The sequence below is a fragment of the Sceloporus occidentalis genome, unplaced genomic scaffold, assembly GCF_023333645.1.
Source record: "Sceloporus occidentalis isolate IW3139 unplaced genomic scaffold, rSceOcc1.0.p SCAF_27, whole genome shotgun sequence".
Classification (NCBI taxonomy): Eukaryota; Metazoa; Chordata; class Lepidosauria; order Squamata; family Phrynosomatidae; genus Sceloporus; species Sceloporus occidentalis.
In genome coordinates, this window is record NW_028317007.1 from 9,872,815 (window position 1) to 9,895,469 (window position 22,655).

Below are 22,655 nucleotides of genomic sequence, written 5' to 3' on the forward strand. Positions count from 1 at the left end.
TCCCTTCCCCTTACACTGCCTTATAAAGACTGCCCGACCCAACCCACAGCAATCAGCCCACCGAAAAGGGATTTGTGACAGATCCCTCAATGTATTTACAAGGGTAAAAAGAAATGAAAATCTAAAGATGGGCAGGAATAATCATGCAGAGAAAGTTAAGGCGCATTACCCCACTGTATACATATATGGTGGGTTTTATTGCATATTACTTTCCTAAAATATAACCATTATTTACAAGGGTTTATTTAGTGTATACAAATGCTAAACGTAGAATGTAGGAAAAGTGACTGCCCCGCTTTAAATGTAAGTACTACGAAAGGCTTACACGGGCAAATGCCAAGATATACTCAGAGAGGATTAAGCCAAGTTGCTGATTTTCAGGGACCCTGTGTTTTTCTCGATGGTAACGTTCTCATGTAAGTGTGTTTGTGATTTCCTAACCAATGATATATATTTTTTTTACTTTTCCCCCTTTTTATTAAGGTTTTGTTTGATAGTAAATAATGGGTTCTGTAAAATGTTGGCCCTTTAAAGACCACCCTGCTTGAACAATAGCAAAGACAAGAATATATAATGTGTTTGAGTGTGTTCAATGAAAGTGAAGGAAGTTGTGGATGAGAAAACACATAAAAGGAATGCCAATTTTTGTTTTTTTCCTGTGGTATGAATAGCCCTTGTTGAGTACAAAGAAAACGTCCGTTTTCATTAAATCCGTCAACTTGTTTGGGCTTCTATATTTGCTACACCTAGATACGTTAATTTAACATGCCGCTGATTTCGCCCCAATTTCCAATGATTTAATATATCTTAATTGCACATCTCGGAATATAGTTTTGGTTTACCTTTGTAGAGTTCACATACCTGCTGTGCTCCAATCAATCAACTTAGAGCTACATTTTGTTGACAAGTGTATCAGTTAATTGATTTTGTGTAAATCGATAAGAAAATTAGTAAACTGAAAGGAATTTGGCAATTCCACTTAGCATAAAACTTTCTACACAGAGGAATGGGTTTCATATTTTTGAAGCTCCAGTTCTAGAACAGGAATCATTGGGTCGGTTCAAAGTTGTGCACCCATAATAACATAGAAAATAATTTGAAACATAAAACGGTTATTATGTTAATATGTTTTCATCAATTAATTGCTGTTAACGTCTGCATTGTAATATGTTTGCTTCCCATTTGATTTTAACAAATTGGTTGTTGGTTAAATAGTTCTAAGAAGAAATTTTGAGACACCAGAGTGGACATAGTAAAAACCAAATCCTCAGGACACCCCAAACCTTCTAACTAAGCTATAGAAACATACCACCAAACTGCTGCTCCGCATCTGTATGCATTGCTTGTCAATGTAGTTGAGAGAAGGAGCCTGTCTTCTCCTTTACGGTATGGCAAAAGTTGGAATAGTTTGCCAGAAAAGTATAATAAATATTGGATGAATGCTAGTCTTCTGTTAAACCTTCATCTTTTTCTAAGGCACATTTATTATACTAAAGTGTCAAAACGTCCTTTCCTGTGCTCTAACAGATTTACCCAAGTATCTATAAAATCTACTTTGTAAAGTTCCACTATTGAAGAGATTCCAAAAAAAGTGGGAAAGCCTGTTCAATGATTTTGCTAAGAATTGGTAAATGAAGAAGGCGGGTGCTTTTCCTTTTTTTTCTGTTTTGTTTATTTCAAAGTTTTTTGGGGTTTCATGGTTTAACTTTAGTTGGGAAAATGTATGGAAAAATAAGACTGCCTGGTGGTCATTTTAATAAAACTTAGAACAAAGTGTGTACCAGCTGTTGGTGAACTACAACTCCCATCATGCCCCAGGAAAGGGGCAAACAGCTGTCTAGCTGAATATACCCTAATGTATAGTTTACTAACAGTGAGGGGAGGGTACATAATTCCCCTCTCATCTTTCATTTATATCTGGCATTAATGAGAACAGCAGATTGCAGGAAAGATGAAATGATCCGCACCATATTTACAAAGCATTTAGCTGTTATTTTCTCTGTGGGGCAATTAACAATCATATCTCTTAAAGCCCCTCTAAATAGCTATGTTTACTTGCCCCATGGGATAAATAAGGGTTTGAGAGGATTTCCTGATTAATGGACATCTGCCTTTTGCTAGTGCTAAATTATTGTTAATTATTTATTTCGTTTTGTTTATCTATTTTGCTTTATGGGCTTCAATTTCATAGATAGAGACACACGCTTTGAATAAATGACACTATTAAATATTCATGCCAAGCACAACTGTAGAAAGTGGCGAAAACAAAAGATCCCTTTTTAGCCTACATTGTTATGCATAATATGTGTTTTCTATAACATAGTTGTCTTTGTCTGTAACTTTATACAGGCCTAACTATAGATTTCCATAGCAGACCTCAATTTGGTGTCCTTAATTATAGAGTCCTTTGAAATAGTACCTTTAAGTTGGTTTAGTAAGTAGCTTATAAACTTGTAATTACAACAACAGCATAAAAAAAAAAGCCTCTGCGTTGCAGCATAGGAAGTAATGGTTTCCAACAGATGGCGGGCCCTGTTATGTAATTAAGTAGAAAGCTTTGAAAAGATCCCTGATACTTGTCAGCCTTTTACTTGTCTTGGATATTTCTTGTCTTGCTCATTACAGCCGTGATAGGTAACACGGGCGGCCGGCCAAACGGAAAACGCTGCACATGTTCCCCTTTGTGAGAGCATACAGTACATTGTGATTGCCTTCGGCTTTGAGGGTATGAAAGCGCCTCTTATTTCGCCAAATTACCAATGTGTCGTATTTACCTACGTGTCAGACAGCTTGCAGTCACCTGTCGGGCTCAGCCTCCACTTTTATCTTCCGCACACCTGCACAAGTCCTCGCCGCAGACGCTGAGCCGGGGTGTTGTCATTAAGTCAGACTTTCTCCTTGAGACTCTGCCAGGGTATCATTACCATTAACCAGCGTTACGCAGTAATTATAGGCACGAGGGAAGAGGAGCGAGCTGCATGTGTGGTACTTTATTTATGTTTTAAGTCATAGCGCTTTGAGGTTTCTGCTTCGTTGGAGCTCGCGGAAGTCCTGTGCATTATATTTCAGAATGAAACGTAGGTGAACGTGCTGACTTTGTTACCTGTGGTAAATGCCTCGCCATACAATTAGATTTTATCGTAACAAGAATAGAAAAACTTGCAGAAAAACATGAAAATACATTATATTGTATATCTGGTCTTGATATTGAAATTGAAGTATTTTTTTCAGGTTTCTACGGTAACCAGAACGTGATACAAAGTGTAACATTAACACCAGTGTCTTCTGTGTCCAATGTTATAACTATCCACAAAACCACCAATATAAATCTGTAGAAAGCCTTTTATTACTTCTGTGTCCGAACATAGTAGGGTTGTTGATGATGCAGGAGGTTGAGGGAGTATATTATACAAGCTGCGCACTAGATTTCTCGCCGTACTGAGCCCTGTTACTACTTTTTATTTGCGATAATCATATTCCTATCAGATGCAGCTCCCTGCCTAATTATTGTTATATATAAAACATTACATTAGATTGATTGCTACTAAGATTAATAATACTCATAAACAATAATAGAGGGCTTCAACACTCCTTAGTAATTTACCTTTCTACGTATATGTTTGCTTGTTATATTATATAGGTAGATATCCAGCTTAGGGAGTGAGGTATAAAAGATGGGGGGGGGGGGAGTAAAACGGCATATATTTACTATTCCAGCTCACATTAGGTACCCTACACTGAGGCATGCAAAGACATGGTGTGCATTGGATATGTACATTACTTAACAATAACATAAGTACTCTAACACCCTGTATGTCCAATGCCAGTTAATATTGTATTAACAAGCGTTGATTACGGCTGGCAGGAAATCATCAAATAAAATCCCAAATTTGACACTGAAACACCAAAATATAGCGCTTGGCTAATTCAGTCACGTCTGATTCAGATCAAGTGACAAGTATAAAAGTCAATTTTTGTAACTGGGTGCTGTTGACTTCCTAAAAAGTGGTGACAGTGATGCATTACGTCTCAGTGACATATTGACATTATCAATTATATGTTATTAAACAGCTCGGCTAACGGAATGATTTAGCGTGTGTTTAACTGCCCTTTTCAATTAAAGGCAGCCGCGGCCTGGAGACCAGAGCTGGATAGCTCAAGCCATATATTTTCTCTCGTTAACACAGGCATTGCTGACATGCAAGTGATGGGATTGTTAGCCTTTTGCTGTGAGCTGTAATGGACTAGCCCTTAAAGGCCTAAGCAGTGATTAATGACCAGGAGCAGAGCTGCTTGCACGAGTTTATGGCTACACACTTCCGTTTCTGTCATCTGGCTCCATGTTTGAGACATGGTCTGCCATAATAGTCATGACTGTTTATTCTGCTGGCTTTTGTATGTCTGTGATGCCCAAATAGAGCCAGCATTTCACTACAGATATAAGCTTGGCTGCTAAAAGAGGATTATCCAATGCGTGTTGACCAGAGCCTACACCACTGAACTTACATGACATTTCTTTCTTGACATGCAACAAGGGGTTAAGTGAAACCAACAGAGCAGTCTGCTCCTTTTAACACAGTCCCTGCGTGTTCTAAATTCAGCGAGGGCTGCCCTCATTTGCATTCTGCTGTTGCTTCACTTGAGTTTACAGAGTGCGATGATAGAGGAAACATGTTGCTGTCATTCCTCAAGAGACTTACAAGTGTCAGTAATTCATGGAGACTATCTTGAATGCAGGCAATCAAACACTCATGATCGCGTGTGTGTGAATCTCTCTCTTGACCTAAGTCCATTAAAATGGTGAAGTACATCAGATACGGAATACGTGCGCTGATCAGACAAAGGCAGTCAGAGTAAGAGCGAAGCGGGTTATGTGAAAAGAAGGAATCATTTACATGCGTAGAGATAACATAATCATGACATAAGAGTGTTCTTTTTCATAAGGTGAATACGGATTGTAAATGGATTTTTAAGGCTTCCGTTACACACAATGGTTACTTTATAGTATATTGTTTTATGCTATATCATTCAAAGTAGCTTTGGGAGGGGCATTTCCCAGCAACCAACTTACTCGACCTTAAGTGGTCGTAATGTTACTGTGAACTAAAAAAAATACTTAGTTTTACGCGTTTTACAAAAAAATCAGTTTAAATAAGTTTAAGGATTTGAAGGAAAGAAGTCAGGTGGTGCCCCTAGATCTCTAGATGAGACAACTCATTTGATAGCTGAGAAGACTGTATTTAAATGCCCTCCCATTTCCCGATTAGCGTCTCGTTCTCTGGTTCTTGAAACGTTGTGATATCTTTTATAAGTAATGCCAAAAAAAAACTCAAGGAAGAGAAGATTTAGAAGAATGACTGAGCACTAATATGTTTTGCATCTGGAAGATTAAAATAATGTATTCATAAAAAAACTATATATAGGCAATTTTCATGTATTTTTTGTACCAATTTGTATTTTATTTATTTTGGTGACAGCAATGCTCCTGCCATTTTAAATGGTGAAACCTTACAGAGAATAAATAATGTTTTTGGAACGTGATGCATCAGAAGTCACAAGTATTTCTTTTCAAGTTCATTTTCTGCCATTTCTTGTAGCACAGTTGACTGAAACTATGACCTTTCTTGTAAAATTCCATCTTCAATCAGTCAGCGTAATCGTGTGTTAAACAGGAAAGGGTACTGTTAAATACATGTGCATTTGGCAGCCAAATGTTAGTATTTCCTGACTTTTCTTTAATTTATTGCTTGTCTAGGGATTATTAAGATGTTTTATTTTTCCTTTTAACTCATATGGGCATCTTCCCTTGTATTCTGCTCCGGTGACAGCTGTAATAATCAGGATTGAAACTAAGAAAAGTGCCGCTCATGGTAGTATCAATAGCGTAGGGATTTTAAAACCAAGCCTTCAGAGACATGGTCACAGGAAGAATTTAGAAACGGATTTTCATAATATGTATTGTAATGCCAAGCAGTCTCTTTTACAATCTGGTCGCTTCCTACGATAGTTCAAAGAGGATTAGGCTATAAAATACGACACTGGCGCACCGGCTAGCCCGCAAGTACTGAGTGTGGTCAAAGCTGATCTGTTCTCTTTGACAATGGCCTCTAAAATGAAAAGTGCAGTTAAAGTGGACCAAACGTCTCACTTTTTTGTTCTTTTGGACTGAATATTATTTGGTTAAATGAGATCTCCATGTGGAAATACATAGCACAGCTACTGGCTTCCCCTATACAAAAGTATTCAAGGCCTAAACTGCCATGTCATTCCTTTATTTGTGCTCCACGTTCCGGTACAACGATATTTCTGTAGCTTTAGAAGAGAATGCAGACGATTTCAAAAGAGCCTCATCTCCATATGGTTTTATTCGATAATCCTTTATCCCCATCCCTAACGCTCTCATTCCGTTGCTTTCTTGCCTGTGGCTACATTTCTATCTCTGCATCAATTAGCACAGTGATTTATACAACAAGCAAGCAGTTTAGAGGTAATGGCTCACAATTAACATCTCATTCCACCATAAAGGGTATGCTAAACAGCCTAGTCATTGCTTTCTCTGCCACGAATTGAAATAAGTGTTTGTCCTTATTCATACCCTATCTGATGTGAAGTGGAGCTGCTTTGTACCGCACTACACCATTAATCTAATTATAGATAGCTGCAAATGAAGTGCTGTCTGAGCAGAGACTAAAGAAAATAGCAGTTTTGTCATTTGTCATGACTCTGTGACGTGAGATCACACATTGCATGGCAAAACCCAATGCAAATAAAATTGCTGCCTGTTGCACGTGTTTTTTTTTTGTTTGTTTTTTTTTCCTAGAAATACAGGCAGCCCTGGAAATGCAAACACAACTGGCTGTTGGCTATAAATAGAGCTGTGTATGTGTTGTCATGTGGGTTGCCGAAGAAAATCCTCCCGAGTGCTGTTGAATTAAATGATGCGTCCTGATTGACAGCTACCTTGAGACTGCGCTGATGGAGTTGTCAAAGCATTATGCTAACAGGCTACTCCAGTGACTACAGATGCACAGTGCCGTGTGGCTCGCACAGCTTCCTAACAGCTATCTGCTCATTTGCCTTGCTTGTCCCGCTTGTAATTCCAATAAAATAACATATACAATCTAGGACAGATGGGTACACTGCATGCATGTTTTAACCTAAGCCTTGGTTATCTAATGATTATTCTTTCTTTGCGATACTGTCGGTGCTAAATTTGTAAAACTATGCTGTAGAAGTCTGTTTGCTCTGTGTGTTAGCTTTCAAGCTGCTGTTGATGAGGAAAATAGGTAATGGATGTTGTAGTATTTCAACGCTACCATCAACTTATAGGTGAGAAATGTTCTTCCTGACCTACACTACACTGCTCTTTTCTTTGGATTATGTGCCATTGTTTTGTCCAATGTAATTGAAATAAAATATAGGAGGCTCAATTGTTAAGGGAATTGGTTGATACGTATGAGTATAATTTGATTCTAGCCTTCATGTGTCACAGAGCAGACTTGAGCAGTGACCGGCTGATTTGAGGTAACAGGTAAAGGTCCTCTCCATAATAGCTCCCTGGGTACTTACCTGGGTTTTTGTGGCACGGCCAGATTTGTTAGGTTTTTGATATTGTTAAATCATATTAAATAATTTAGTATCCCTGCAAACATTTAATTGCATGTAAACTCACTTGTGTGCTGCATGTCAGAGCAGTGTTTTGATTGTAATCAACTGTGATGATTTTAGTACAGTTTTCACTTGGTTAAACAGAGCACCGATGTATTTGTAGAACTGACCGCCACTGATACATGTGCCACAGAGGAAATGTATTGAGGTTGTAACATGTAAGGAACCATGTATGGATACATCATTTTTATGATGGTATTATGTGTCCGAGTTGTTATAGAACACTTTTCTGTAATGATCTGGACATATCTCTCAGTTCAAAGGAACATTTAAGCGTTTAGCATAAGTAAATTGATTAAATCCAGACATGACTTCATTTTTTTTCAAAATATGTTTTGAGATATTTGGTTTAAATATGACACTATTTAACATCAGCAATCTACATTTAGAGGCAAATGGTGACAAGATACACACACAATAATTACATCCCTATTGTGAATTCACCTCTATTCCCCTCACTTTGCTGAACAAGATTAGAGGTTGATAAGTAGAGTCAACAAAAGACTGAGGACTAAATTAATGGGGAGATAATTGTTGCGCACCATAAAACAGGATGTTAAGCTATACACACACACATATATACAAGCATATAGAGAAGAGGACCCAAATACTATTTGAATGTATAATAAGATAAGATTTTGTTAATATTGCCAATTTCATCAATTCGTACTACATCTCAGAAAATGAAGAGGGATCCCCAACTAAACAAACAAAAGAAACAAAGAGCTCCAATGAATTTTGTTTGATTTTTCTTGGGGGGGGTTTACTCTCCCTCATTCAAGCTTACATTCTCCTTCATACCCTCTTACATTCTCTCACGCTTGCCCTCTAAATGTCTCCCTAACTTCTCCACCAACCGCTTCCGTGTCCTTCGCTCCTTGCCACGCAGTTCAGCTTCTTCTCTTGCATCTTCTTGTTCTTTCTTTCTTTCTCCGCTGCTCCAAAAAGTCTTCTGCTTTCATCCGCTTCTCTGTGGACAGCCGGACATGGCCTCCCTATGAACTTCCACAGAGCAGAAGTCCACAGAGAGTCCAGAAAAAAAAAAAAAAAAAAAAATAAAAAAATAAATAAAATATATATATATATATATATATATATATATATATATATATATATAAAATATATATTACAGATAAAATATCTGTATTTTTCTGGCCTCTCTGTGGATGTCTGGAAAAGCTTCACTGGGAAGCCATGTTCGGTTGTCCACATAGAAATGGACGACGAAAGAAGACTTTTTGGAGCAACGGGTGAAGAAAACAGAAGTACAAGAAGACGCAAGAGAAGAAGCTGAGCTGCGTGGCAAGTAGACTGGGACATGGAAATGATCAGCCGAGTGAATTAAAGTGTGAAAAAGCATTAGAAGGAATAAGGGTGTCTGACAACTATTTTGGACAACTGTTCCCTGTCTTTTCTGAACCGAAAGGACAGGAATCAAAATTCATTGTCCGAAAGTGGACCAGAAACGAAACCAAAACTTTGTCCGAATAGTTTTTGGTCCATTTAAATCTAGTCCTAATCCTTTTACAGCATTAAGGCTAATCTTATATTAAGATTTTTCTCCAATAATTGCAACTGTTTTAAAGATACATAGTTTAATTTACATAAGATGAGCCCAGTTTAAAGACTTTTTAAAGCAAAACTTCTGTGTCCAGAAATCACCTCCCTTGTGATTGAACAAGGGAAAAGATAAGTATACAAAATGACAAGGTTTGATAGTATAATGATGAATGTGCATTTCTATTGCTCTTGTGGACTACTTTTTTTTCTTAAATTTCAAAAAGAACATTGTATCCCCTTTGAAAAAAGATTGTAATCTCACAAAATGCAGTGCCGCCGGTTTAAGGCAGGTGTGAAAAATGCTTTAAAGTAAGGATGCTTTTAAAAATAGACATGTTAATAGTTTATTTTTATCATTTAACAAAACGCAAAGTGAGTGAACAGAAGTAACATCTGAATCAGTCAATATTTGGTGTGATCGCTCTGTCTTCAAAAGTGCATCAATTCTTCTAGGTAGACTTGCACACAGTGTTTTAAGGAACTCGGCAGGTAGGTTGTTCCAAACATCTTGGAGAACTAATCACAGCTCTTCTGTGCAGCCTCAGTTGCTTCTCTTTCTTCATGTAATCCCAGACTTTATGATGAGATCAGGGCTCTGTGGGGCCATACCCTCACTTCCAGGACTCCTTGTTCTTCTTTACGCTGAATATGGTTCTTTGCCTGTATGTTTAGGGTTATTGTCATGCTCCAGAATAAATTAGGGCCAATCAGATGCCTCCCTGATGGTATTGAATAATTATTTGTTTCATATAGCTCACTTATATTCCAGAGTCCAGAGCACCTTCTGCAATTTTTCTGTGCCCCAGTTCTGAGTTTTTGTGAATAGTTGAGTCGCTTGTCCTGTTTTTCATGTCGGTGGTATGGCATTTTGGTCACAAGTATTCCATGAAGAGCACTTCTGACCAAACCTCTCCAACGGTAGATGGGTGTACCAGGGTTCCCATTGTTTTCTGCCAATGCTGAGCTGATGGCACTGCTGGACATCTACTGATTGCAAAGGGAAGTAAGCATGATGTGTCTTTCATCTGCTGCACTAAGTTTTTTTGACTGGCCAACGTTGCCCATTTCTTTATGCTACTTCAAAAGAGCTTAGACAGAACATGTGAAAACCTCTATCTGCCTTGTAATTTCCGCCTGGGAGAGACCTTGCCGATGCAGTTTAACTACCTTGTGTCTTGTTGCTGTGCTCAGTCTTGCCTTGGTTTATGACATTTGACATTAAACTATCTTCAGCAACCTCACCTTGCAAGCGAGTTTGGCTCTTCTTCCTACACAGCTGTTTCATATTAAATTAATGACCATTAGCCCCTTTTCTGTATAATTATTTAATGACACACCTAACTATATGCTTAAAAAATCCCTAACTTTATGTAAGTGTACCTAGAAGAATTGAAGCCATTTTGAATGCAAAGGGTAGTCACACCAATTGTTGATTTAATTTGGATTTTTTATGTTCACTCACTTTTTGTTAAGCGATAAACTATTTAGATGTCTTTTTAAAAGCATTCTTTTGCACAGTACTGTATGTTTGAATATATATATATATATATATATATATATATATATATATACATACACAATGTGTGTGTGTGGATATAATTGGATTTTTGACAGCTATTTTTAAACTTCCTAAGTCAGCCCTATGATTACTTGGGTAATAGATACATGGATAAAATACAGTAAATGGATTGAGTAAAGACATTGGCATCCCTCCTACTGATGGTCAACAAAAAAAATATATATTTTCCATTTACTCAACAAATTAAAAAGCAAAATGTAAAATACTAATCTTTATAGCATTCCCAGGCCACAAAGCCAACTTGTTTCTTTTTTTCTGGATATTTTATTATTTTCAATCTACAAGCAGAGCACAGAAAACCACACATCCTGAAACTGTGTAATTTTGTGTAATTATATTCCCCCCTATATGTTTAATGAAGGACTTTTAAGTACAATTTATCTTTGATAAATAGTCCCTCTGAACAGAATGTTTATTAGATTGACAGGGAAATGCACTCTGCTTTCTTTTTCTCCTTGCCACTTATGATTCAGGCACATTTTAATTGGAGCAAAAAGCTTTTATTTGCACTGTAATTTCACTTAAGGATCATATCCTCCAGAAGCTGGCAGACACTTGTACGTCTTGATTGCAAAACACACGTTCAGGAATAGAGAAACATGCAAAAGATGTTGTTATTCAGACTGTCATTTGAAGCGAGGCGCTATAAAATCACTCCAGCTTTTAGCATGATTAAACGTCTCTCATTAATGAAATATCATTTACAGACTTCTCCGAAAAACATTTTTGGAATTCTCTTCAAGGAATGAGAACCAAATGTATCACCTAATACCATGCAGATTGTCATGAAATATGCCTTGTGTCTGTGTGGTGATTGGTGTCATCTTGAACTGTAGTGTTAATTACACAAGTGGGCAATCTTTTTATTTTTTATTTTTTTTTTATTGTATAAACCCTGTTAGTATTAAATGCGACCAGGTACCCATAAACGTTTTACATCAGAAAAAATGGACAGGCTAGATGGGCCATTTTTTTTATTTTTTTTTGCCGTAAAATTCTAAAATGTTTACGTTTTACTGGTAATTTTATATCAATTTGTCAGTCGTGCTCTGTTTAGGTATTAATGATGCCTATACAATCACCAAATAACCTGCTCTCATGAGTATCAGCTTAGGTTGTACCACTAAAGCAGTTCACTTTCTATAGGTTCCAATAGCTCTTGCCTGTAAGAAGAAAAAAAATGAATTTGTTCTTTCTAAATTATGTGCCGAAACGATGTATTAAAGGAAGAGAGCTACTGCCATCTACTGGAATACGTGGCAATTATATTTTGGGGTTTGAAACAAGTATCTTTTTTTCTGCATGATGTATTCAGATGAATAAAAGTATTAGGTTCCTGGTCTTGCCAAGCACCTAATAGCGAAAGAAGGAGAGCAGCATGTTTATCAACACTGATGCCGAACTGCTATAGAGACAAAAGCGAAATTAAATTGGACAGTAATGTTAGTGGGTAAAAAGATGTACTTTAGAACGTCGTAATAAAATTACATGAAAATATAACTTCTTTTAAAACTATATATATATATAATAAAGTTAAATACTATTTCTTCTGGCTTTGTATTACCTTCATTCACATAAATAAGATTATCACTTGTCACTCAGATATCTCTATAAACATTTGGTGGGTTTATCCTTAACAGAGGAACATGGCAGATATACTGTTTGTTTGTGTCCAGTTGGGTATATAAGCATTCTAAATGGAGGGGGTATTTACCATGTAACGAAATAGATTTAGCATACATATATAACATGATTAAACGGAGCCTTCTTTAATGTCCGCTTATGTTTTCTTTTCCCCATAAATGAGTCTCTTAATAGTAAACTGTGGTTCTAGAACTGCACTATATAGTCGCCACAGTCGTCTTGTTAGTGACATAATATGCACATTGAGAGGACGTGGGAAATATTAATGATATGTTAATCTCTCTCTCGTAATTTAGTATAAACTGCAAGTACTGACAAAGCATGCTGCGGAGCTGAGCAAGTACATGCCAGAGAAAGTGGAAGAGGATACAAGTAGCATTTTAAGATCTCCGATGCCTGGGACAGTGATCGCAGTTTCAGTTAAGCCTGGAGATATGGTAAGTGCCTGTAGAATGATATATTAATATATCTGGACAGCAAACACGGAATGGAACAAAATGTGGGGAAAAAACGGAAAGCAGTTCATTGTTCTACATTTGTAGGAGAAAAAAAGATGTTGATGGATCTGGACAGCATTGTATGGCTCATTGTCTTTGAACCTTCTCCCTTTCTTTTACTTTCTCTGCCCTTGCACCTGTCCCTATTTAACATTCCCCTTTACTGAGACATAACTATATTTTTGTTAATACATCACTAAATGTATTAAATCATTACATTTTTAACTTTTTTAAGAAGCAAGCATTTTCAAGGGATTATAAATAGTTTTACCCTACTTTTAGAATTGTTTAAATTATAACATTATGGATTGAAATTGATTTTTTTTTTATATAACTGTTTAATACCAATTTATTTTAATGTCTTTGAATGCCTTTCTTTTGTTATAATGGTACTAAAAATTGGTTACAAATATATAAAAGGTTTTTCACACAAAAAAAGTCAGTTTATGGATTCAAAAAGTGTACTTTTGTGATTTATATTATAAACCGTTAAAAAAACCTGATGCATAAAACCATTTAAGTAGTTAAGATTACAATTTGAAAATAGCATGGCTAATACTATTAAGAAGTTGTTTTTTTTAACATATGTTGTATAGTGATTTACTAATGATCACTGTGTGATCTGTATTTTTCTAATTTAATCAATATTTTGTAAATCAAATGTATAGAATCATTACCATTTGTTAAGAGAAGACAATATGTGTATCAAAGGTTTGTACAAGGTACCGCTGGAAAGCAAGAGGTCAGCTTCAACACTGGAGGGTGGGAAGCGCTAGGAAATATATGAAAGTACTACAATGAAAGATTGATAAAATCATGTTATTTATCAAAAATGCATGGGACAGACACAAAGCTTTTCAAGGCGCAAAAAAACCCAAGATCTAATATGCTCTTTATAGTGCATTAGATGGGCCCCCTACATCTGTGCTTTTGTGTTGTTTCAAGGTTTTGTAATCCAGAAAAGAAATACAGAATGTAAAAAAAAAAAATGTATTGTGCTGAAATTTATTTTTGAATATATATTGGTAGAAGAAGAAAAAACAGTATGGTGGCACTTAAGAGGCAACTATGCCTTATTATTCCTTTGACAATTAGATACTGGACTAATTTATGATATACATCAGTGGGTTTTTTGCAGGGATTGTCTTTAGTGCTTTGTAGCTGATGATATATTTTCCCATTGGCACCAATTTATTAGTAGTATTTTATTGCAAAACAGCAATAGCGATTATACTAAATAATAGATTGTAAGCTTGCAAGGGCAGGGCCATCTTTTATCCATCTGTACCAATGTGTTACTTCCTTTTTTGTAACGATGCTAGAAAATCTGCTGGCCCTCTATAAATGTAATGTCCTAGAACAACCCAAGCTTGGTATGTAGACCAAAAAAAGAATATATATGTGTCAACTATACAAATCAAACTCGTTTACTATTACTCTGATTTTAATGAATTATATCATTTAACATATAATAAATATAGGAAAGGCGTTATAACTACTAAATTAACTTTCTCATAATTTCTGAAAGGTGGTCAAGGAGATCCAGTAATTTAATTCTTTTTGGGCATGATTTCTTCTTAGAATATAGTATTCCCCCATGTTTCTGTATACCATTACTGCAAACTATAACAAAGATAACATATCATTAACTATTTTTTTTATTAGATATTTACTTGCTTCTGCAAAGGATTTTATCACATTTTATGAATGAAGAGCAAATTAAATAGCATTCTACTTGATTTTTCAGACAGAATGCCCACTTCATTATTTCTCCTACTAGACTGGCAAACTATATACTATTGAAAAATGCTTCCTGACAACTTATATTTAGGTTACGGTTTTTAATTACAAAAATTTTAATGAATTTACTAATGTATACTATATAGTAATATGATAGGGAACATAAATGGGGATTTTTTTAAAGTATTCGCCTTATAGTGATTTTCTATAATAAAGTATGCCTGGAACATTCTTTGGCAGTCATCAAGCATAGCCTAATTTATATTTTAAAATATACGCTGCCTTTTGTAAAGCTTTATAGAAATGGTATAATGTCATTGTAAATAAAATTAAAAATGCAACAATACATTTTGAAAATTGTGAACAAAATATACGCCAGCGCCGGGAAGAATGTTAGCAAAATATAAATGGGTAAAATGTTGGCAACAGTCTTGAGAATGGGCTAGAAAGAAGACTGTAAAAATTGATTAACCTTATAACGCATTGTGCGATACCAATTCCTTCTGCATACAGACAGTGGGAGACTCAAACAGTCAGCATGCCTGAGTGCAGAAGAACAGAACACTTTTGAACTCCAGTTTGTTCATGGTCTTCAATATCGATTTAACGAGAGAGCACAGTGCATCAAATCAGTTGATCGGAAGCTATGAAACATTTTGATATGATGACTGTACCACAAAAGACACATTTGCATCTCTTTAAATTTACCAAGTTGTCTAGGCTCACAAGTTATTCAGATCCATAGTATATATAATGTGTGTGTGTGTGTGTGTGTGGCTTTCCCCCACTAGGAAAAGAAAGATAGTAGAATGTCCACCACCCTGTCTGTTATATGTAGTAACAACTCTGTTTTATGTAAAACGGCTATATGCACCTTTGTTATGTTTTTTTAACCCCTTTGAACTCAAATGTTATCATTTTTAGTTACAAAAAAATTAAAATAATAATCATGACATGAGCTGTATCTAGCATGTATGGCTGAAGCTCAGATCAATCCTTGGTTTGGTTTGTAGAAAAGTCTGACTGTGCATCATTCAAACAATGCTTTTGTTACAGTTCAGTTGCTTCTTCTGTCATTTTAGTCAATATTATGGCCAGTTATTAATATATTTTTACATTAAAAGTAATGGTTAAATAGCTGTATTATGCATCTGTACATGTCCATATTTTGTGAATTACGTCCTTGATCTTGTCATAGATTAAGTATAGTTTTATGTCTATCCCATGCATGTTGATTTCCCTTACTGTTTTAATTTCTACTACTTCTAATGGTATGCTGTTCTACTTATCTTCCACCCTCTACCGCCTATCTACCACCCATCACTTTAAGTTTTTAAATGTTTCTATCACATCCCCTTCTTCCGCCAGGCTACAAAAGCTGAGTTCCTTTAGTCTTTCCTCATCATTTTTATCCTGGAAGCCATTCACTTTTATAGCCCTCCTCTAAACTGTCTCCTCTGGATATGGGGTCTCTAGAACTGTACAGTACTGTACTCAAGGTGAGTTCTGACCAGAGATCTGTAGTGGCAAAACCATCTTCCTATTCTTGCTACTAATACCTCTAACTACACAACCCAGCACCTTGATGGTTTTTTGCGACGCTAACGTGTAGTATATAATAAAGTATGTTATTCTACATGCAGTCAACCAACAACTGCATCCCACATTGACAAGCTGTTCTTGTTCACCATTAGATACATTTGTTTCATGATCTGAGTATGTAGTCTACCCCGTGTGACCTTACCTCATCCTATGGGTTTTTGCACATGCTGGTCTCCTCAACTTCTCCATCCAAGATGGACACTAACGGGATAACTTTTCTACAAAACTTCCTCTCATGTTGACCACAATGTCATGTTTATATTGGTGCTGTGGCTATACCACATTATTATTTATGGTTTTATATAGTGCCATCAGATTCTGCAGCACTGTACAATGGCTAAACAGGACATATAAAGTAGTATATCAAAACAATTTGACTTACAGAAACATAAATTCAATATTTGGTACAGGACATGTCTTAACTAGTAGTAAATTTGATCATGCTGTTTCTTTAAAACATTCTTACAAATTTCCATGTTCTCTTTTGTTTAGGAATGTTGGCTGTATTTATTGAACAGTCAATGCACATTGTTTTCCACTAGTCTGCCTTTCATATTACATATTTTGAAGTTCATTTATTTATGATGAACTATTTTTAGGGGGGGGTAGGGGCTCCGGCATTGGTCTGATTTGGATCTTCTATGTAAATGCTGACTCTCATCTCATAAACCACTACAGATTATTATTGGTTTGGGAGTAACATATTGAATTAGACATAATTTTTTACCTTACATGATTTAGCTATAAGAAAAAACTTTTAGCAAGTCCACCTAACTTCCCAAGTGCTGCTCAATTCCTTGCTCACTACCCTGTTTTCCAAGTTAATAAAGCATATACCTCCTGTACATGCTCAGTGTGCTCCCATTGAAAACAGCTTAGATTTACAAATGTAGAAAAAGTGAGCAAATTGAATGATAAAGATAACAAGAGGTGTAAGGATACTCTTGATGAAGAAGAAAACAGCAGCGTCAGATAGGTTTAGGGTGACGCCACCAAGCATACGGAAACAGCCTTTTAAAAACAGGACATTTTAAGTGATTTGTGTTTTGTTTTTTTTTGCAAATATTTTGTATCGCATTCTCATAGCTATATGCTCATTCAATATACACATTTTCCACAAAACAAAGAAGATCCCTTTCTGCATTTAATGCTTCTACAGTTGTTTTGATGGATGCATGTTTCTAAGATTATGGACGGTGACATCTCGTGAAATATTTACTGGAATGCCATTGAAATATATATCATTTGAAATTCTGAACTTCCAAAATCCATGATGTCATTTCCTAATTGTAGCTGTAGGCAGTTCTATTCTGACACCATTTGTGAGCAGTATATGTTATGATAGATAAGGCACTTTATTGCCAATTATAGAACAATAAATACATACCTTTAATTTATGTACTATACTCCCACCATTTTAAATTGCATTAGAAGAAAAATCCATATATAGTAGATGTGATATATGACATTGTGTTTATTCCAATTTTATTGCTCATAAAATTATAGTTTACAGAAAAGGTAGTAATTATTATTTTTTTATAAGACAAACCTTAATTTTGATTTTCTGACAGCGGCTAACGCTTCCTAGAATCCCCTGTTTTCCATTGAGCCCAATCATAGGCTCTTTGCTAGCATTACTTCTGAGCGGCACTTCTACTATAATGATTATATCATGTGATTCGCATTGTTGTGAGTCCGTATTTTGCTTAAAAAAATTTGACCATTTTAGATTCTGTGTAATTTTTTAACGTATTTTGCCATTGAAACTCATGTCTTGTAATCCGAGTCAATAAAACTTTTATTTTACAAACCATGTTGGGCAAAGAAGCCCATTGGGGGTAGTGTTGGACTTCAAATCCCCTAAAATCTTACCTTACTTTACCTCAAAAACCACATTGCAGATTATAAAATGTTTGTACGGTATGTATGTATGATGATAACTTCGGTATAAATTTTACCGCTACTAACCTGTTGTCCTGTAAGTCAAATGGCTATATGTTACATATAAATAATAATAATTTAGTGAGAACTGCATCAAAGAGTGCTACGTGTCTGCCCTCCATGTCAAAGTACATGTGCCCCTCCAAATTTCCAACATTAAGATCTGTGTTTTGGTCTAAGGACCAAGTAACACAACGTGACAGCTGCCATCTAATCCTGTTAGCAGCCCCTCTCAATCGAATGTCATAACAAATCTTGTCCTCCCACCTACTCTGTTTGAGCGGGGGAATTGTGCACGGTAACATGTTTAGATAGGATACAAGCGACGTGCATTCGGAGGACGTTGACATCCAATTATTTAGGGATTTGTGCGCTTTGCTAAATAACAGGCTGTCCCAGTAGTGGGGTTTCAATTAAAATTTCTGGATGGAAAAACTACCCCTTTGATGATTTATTTATAGATGCAGTCCTAATGTGTAAGTCATTGAAATGTACCCTGCATTTGTAGCGAAGTTGTTTCGGTTCCAAAATAAAGACATAGCCGAATTATCACTGGTCAGTTGTGACTGCTTGTTGCCAGGCAACAGTCTAAAATTCATAAAAGAGTGTGCAGGTGGATGCCGATAGGAGTCCTTACTGGATGTACCTCCTGAAGCCGACAACTGGCTGGGAAAGAGAAAGATCTGCCTGGCATGGTGATAGCTTGGAAGAAGAAAGCAATTGCACCAGAGCGATCTGGAGGGGAGCCAGATACAAGGAAGAAAAGGGGCATGTAGCAAAATAGCAGGTACAAAGGCATTGGCTGCATCTCCTTATCGCTTTTAGATAATGCGACTAGACAAATATACCCCCATATCTACTAGAATTAGTATGCCCGTGTTAAACAGAATGCAGCCGCTTTTACTGTGCAGTAAAATAAGGCTTTATGCAAGTGAATGAAGTCTGGGTAAGGCATCGAGGTGGGAGTGAATCGTGCCCTAATGATGTTTGTCTCTAACCCAGTACAGAACAGACCAATTATATACAGCGGTTCATTTTTAATCCCTTGATCCGGGCCGGCAGTTGAGGTCAAGCCACAGACGCCCTCTGGGGGGGGGGGGAATTGGTTAGTGAATCAGTTAAGGACTTATACAACTGTCTAAAACATAAGAGCGTTAAAGAAAAAAATCCCCTATATGATGATGTATACATCTAGAATGGATCAACAAAGATCCTATTACATTTATGTATGTGTGTATTCGTGTGTGTGTGTGTGTGTATGGATGTATGTATACTGTATCTGTCGTGATCTATAGGACACATTTTTGCTTCGGGATAATGAATGATCATTGGTATTCTACCTGATATTCTAACTAGCTCAGCAGTATATGTTGTATACTTTCCTCACCTTTTCAGACTTAATATATTGAATGTAAGAATAACTTTTCATGGGCTCAATGCGTTAGTTACTATAAAAAGTCATCTCTGTAGTTATAGCAAGATAAACAAAAACAAGTCTCGTTACACGTAAAATATTGTTTTCAGTAATCCTCCCTTACAATAAATCATATACCTGCCATGTCCGTGTGTGTAAATTTATATAGTGTTAAACAGCGTCTCCTCAAAGGTTGACTAAATCAAAGTACGCTATACCGTAAAGAGTACTGATTTTTTTTTCAGATCCAGGGGCTCTAAAATCGCATTAAAATCCAGCACCTGTGTCCTCCCCCCACCAAATATGTAATAGAAGGATTTTCACTTTTGAAGAAAAACCAGCAGGGATGATATTGATCCGTCGTTTTAGGGGGCCAGAGTGCAGCAGAAGGTGATACTGTGGAAGGCCCCTGTATGCGCTGTGCTTTTCTGCCAAATTAGGCAGAAGGCTCAGGGTGTAAAAGAACAAAAGAAAGGGTCCTATTCCACACAACAGCTTTATTCCAACCTTCTCCACGTCTCCCCCTTCAAACAGACTCTTTTTTTTTTTTTCTTCCTTTCTGTATTTCCCGGCTACATAATGATTTGACGCATTGAAACAGTTGCTGTCAAAACAGACAGGAAACCATTTTCTTTTAATTGCTGAAATGTTTCGGAAGTGCTTCGTGAGTTTCTTCCATACAGCAGGTGCTGTGCATTAATTGGCCTGCGCAGGCTTGACCCAGGGTCCGTGCAGTGGGCCTAATTCTAGGCATAGTTTAAATAGCTTATTTATTACATTGTATAACCTGGCGTACATGATGCACGCTCTGCAGTTTCTAATGTCATGTGGCTTTGGAAACCTGTTTTCTCTGGTAATGTATAACCAGCAGGTAAGCTCTAAATACCATCCATCAGTAGCGAATTTTTTTCACCCAGATCCTCCAATGACTGATGAACCTGTCTTTAGTAGGAACGTTTCCCTGAGAAGAGAACCATATGCCACTGGCACGGTTTCCTATGCATTTTCTAATGTTGGCACAGAACAGATGAAGTAAGAATTTAAACCTTGTATTCCATTATCGCTGTATTTTTTTTCCTCTCTGCAAAACAGCATGACTTCCTAAAATATCATGAATGCGAATATGTAAAGGTGCAAAAAGTAACGGCATCTCTGTCCTTCCATGGAATGTCATGTTTTGCGTCATCCTGCCTCCTCGAAGCAGACCTAAGAATATTAGAAGTCGCTCCCCCGTGTGCGAAGACCACAGCTGTTACTGTAAATCTCATCCAGTTTCTGTATCACCCCATTTTGTGGCTCTGAAGGATGAAATTGAGAAATGGAGCACTGTGCAGTCATCCTTTACATCGGCAATTTTAGCTCTTGCATTTCATTTTCATGCTTTTAATCCAAAGCAGATAGCACTTGGTGAGCAGCAAAGGTTTCTGATAAATGCGTTCAGTGAAGCTCACGCCTTCGCTTTTACGTGATGCTTCTCCAGTACCTCTGACCACCTCGCATATGCCCGTGAACCCACCGACTAGGTGGGAGGCAGCAGAAGCAGGGATACTTGTTCGCACTAAAACGTAATTGCTTTCCATCTTATGTGATCACGCTGGGAGTAGGGATAAAATTCTGTCCCAAAAGATAGAAATAAAAAGAAGTTTAAATCGTTAGCACAACAAAGTCAAGTGATAAGCTTGAAGACAAGTCCCTGGGGAAGAAAATCTAAAAAAGGGACTTGATAGATTTCCATATAATTTATAATTTCCCTAATTGCATTTGGAAAGCTTGCCAATAAAATGGAAAATTGGCAGCCTATATCCATTATAGCGATTTTGCCGACCGTGGCAAGGAGCTGGATTTAGTGGGTTTTATTTCCCACCACTCGTAATTAATCGTCGGCTGGAGACGTCTAAAGGTTCAGAATGTGGCGATTCTGTGTCGCATCTAGACTCCCTTCAAATGTGAAAGTCTTTGGGTTATACGTAGTGACTGATCCTTGGAGCTAACTCATTTAGGTGCACGGCAGACTTCTGCTTAATGAGTGCTACTTTGATAATCGGATGCGAATGTGAACTTTGACATTTCATGTCAAAGGAGAGGACGCAGAAAGCTGGATGAAAGATATGGGAAGGAGATCTGCAAACTTTATACCAATTAGACAGTGCAGAAATACATCAGCACAGATTGAGTTTATCAAAAAGACTTGTAGGGCTTGTGACCATTTTCTATGGGTAGCAACGAAAGCCGCTTGTCACAGTGATTATTACTGTGACCACTGATGTCTGATTTTCTATGTAATGCAAACAGTCGAAAAAGTTTCCAATGATTTATTTATTAAAATAAAACTGCTTTTTGTGGCATACTTTCAGTAACTATAATATTGCAATACTAATAATGGTATTGGATTGTAAACTCACAAGAGCAGTACCCTTCTGTCTTTTTGTTAAATATTTTTATTGTCCCCTATTGTGACAGCGCTATGGAATCTGCTGGCGCTATATCAATGTAATGTATATGCAAATTACCGGGTAATCCTGGCATTTGTGCTTTTTTACTCTGAATATCTCATGAAACAGACATGAAACAAAAAATGTTAAATAGCAGTTTGTCAGCAGCTGAAGAGGTTTTGGTCAGAAGCTCGTATGTACATTACTTTGGTGACACAGATGGCATAGATTCAGCGGTTCTTCCGGCTACATCCTGTTAGAGGAAGCAAAAGCTTTGGACTTTCAAAAAGCTGTTTAATATTGTTTTACACATTTTCCAGGTGCAGAGCATGAACGTCGATGAACCAGTTAGTGTAGAATTCTTTATTTACGTCTGCCATTCTAAGCCCAAAGAGCTTCTTCAAAGTAGCACTCCGTTATCAAATCACATGTAGAAAGGGCCGTTATGGAGGAAAGTAGTGCATTCGTAATAGCAACCAATGGGATCTTCCTTCTGACTGCGCCACTTTTTTCACCACGTTCACTCTCAATATGTAGCACATATATAGTGACATACCCCCCCACACACACATTTCATG

The 22,655-nt window shown here is 36.8% G+C and overlaps 1 protein-coding gene across 1 annotated transcript in view; it reads left to right on the forward strand.

Annotated features, from left to right (window-relative positions):
• Window positions 1-22,655, forward strand: part of LOC149299919 (propionyl-CoA carboxylase alpha chain, mitochondrial-like) — a 166,654-nt gene that overhangs the window by 142,728 nt on the left and 1,271 nt on the right. The window contains exon 22 of the mRNA XM_089485827.1: window positions 12,748-12,888. Coding sequence (XP_089341953.1) covers window positions 12,748-12,888 — 141 coding nt within the window. The remainder of the gene's footprint in view (window positions 1-12,747; window positions 12,889-22,655) is intronic.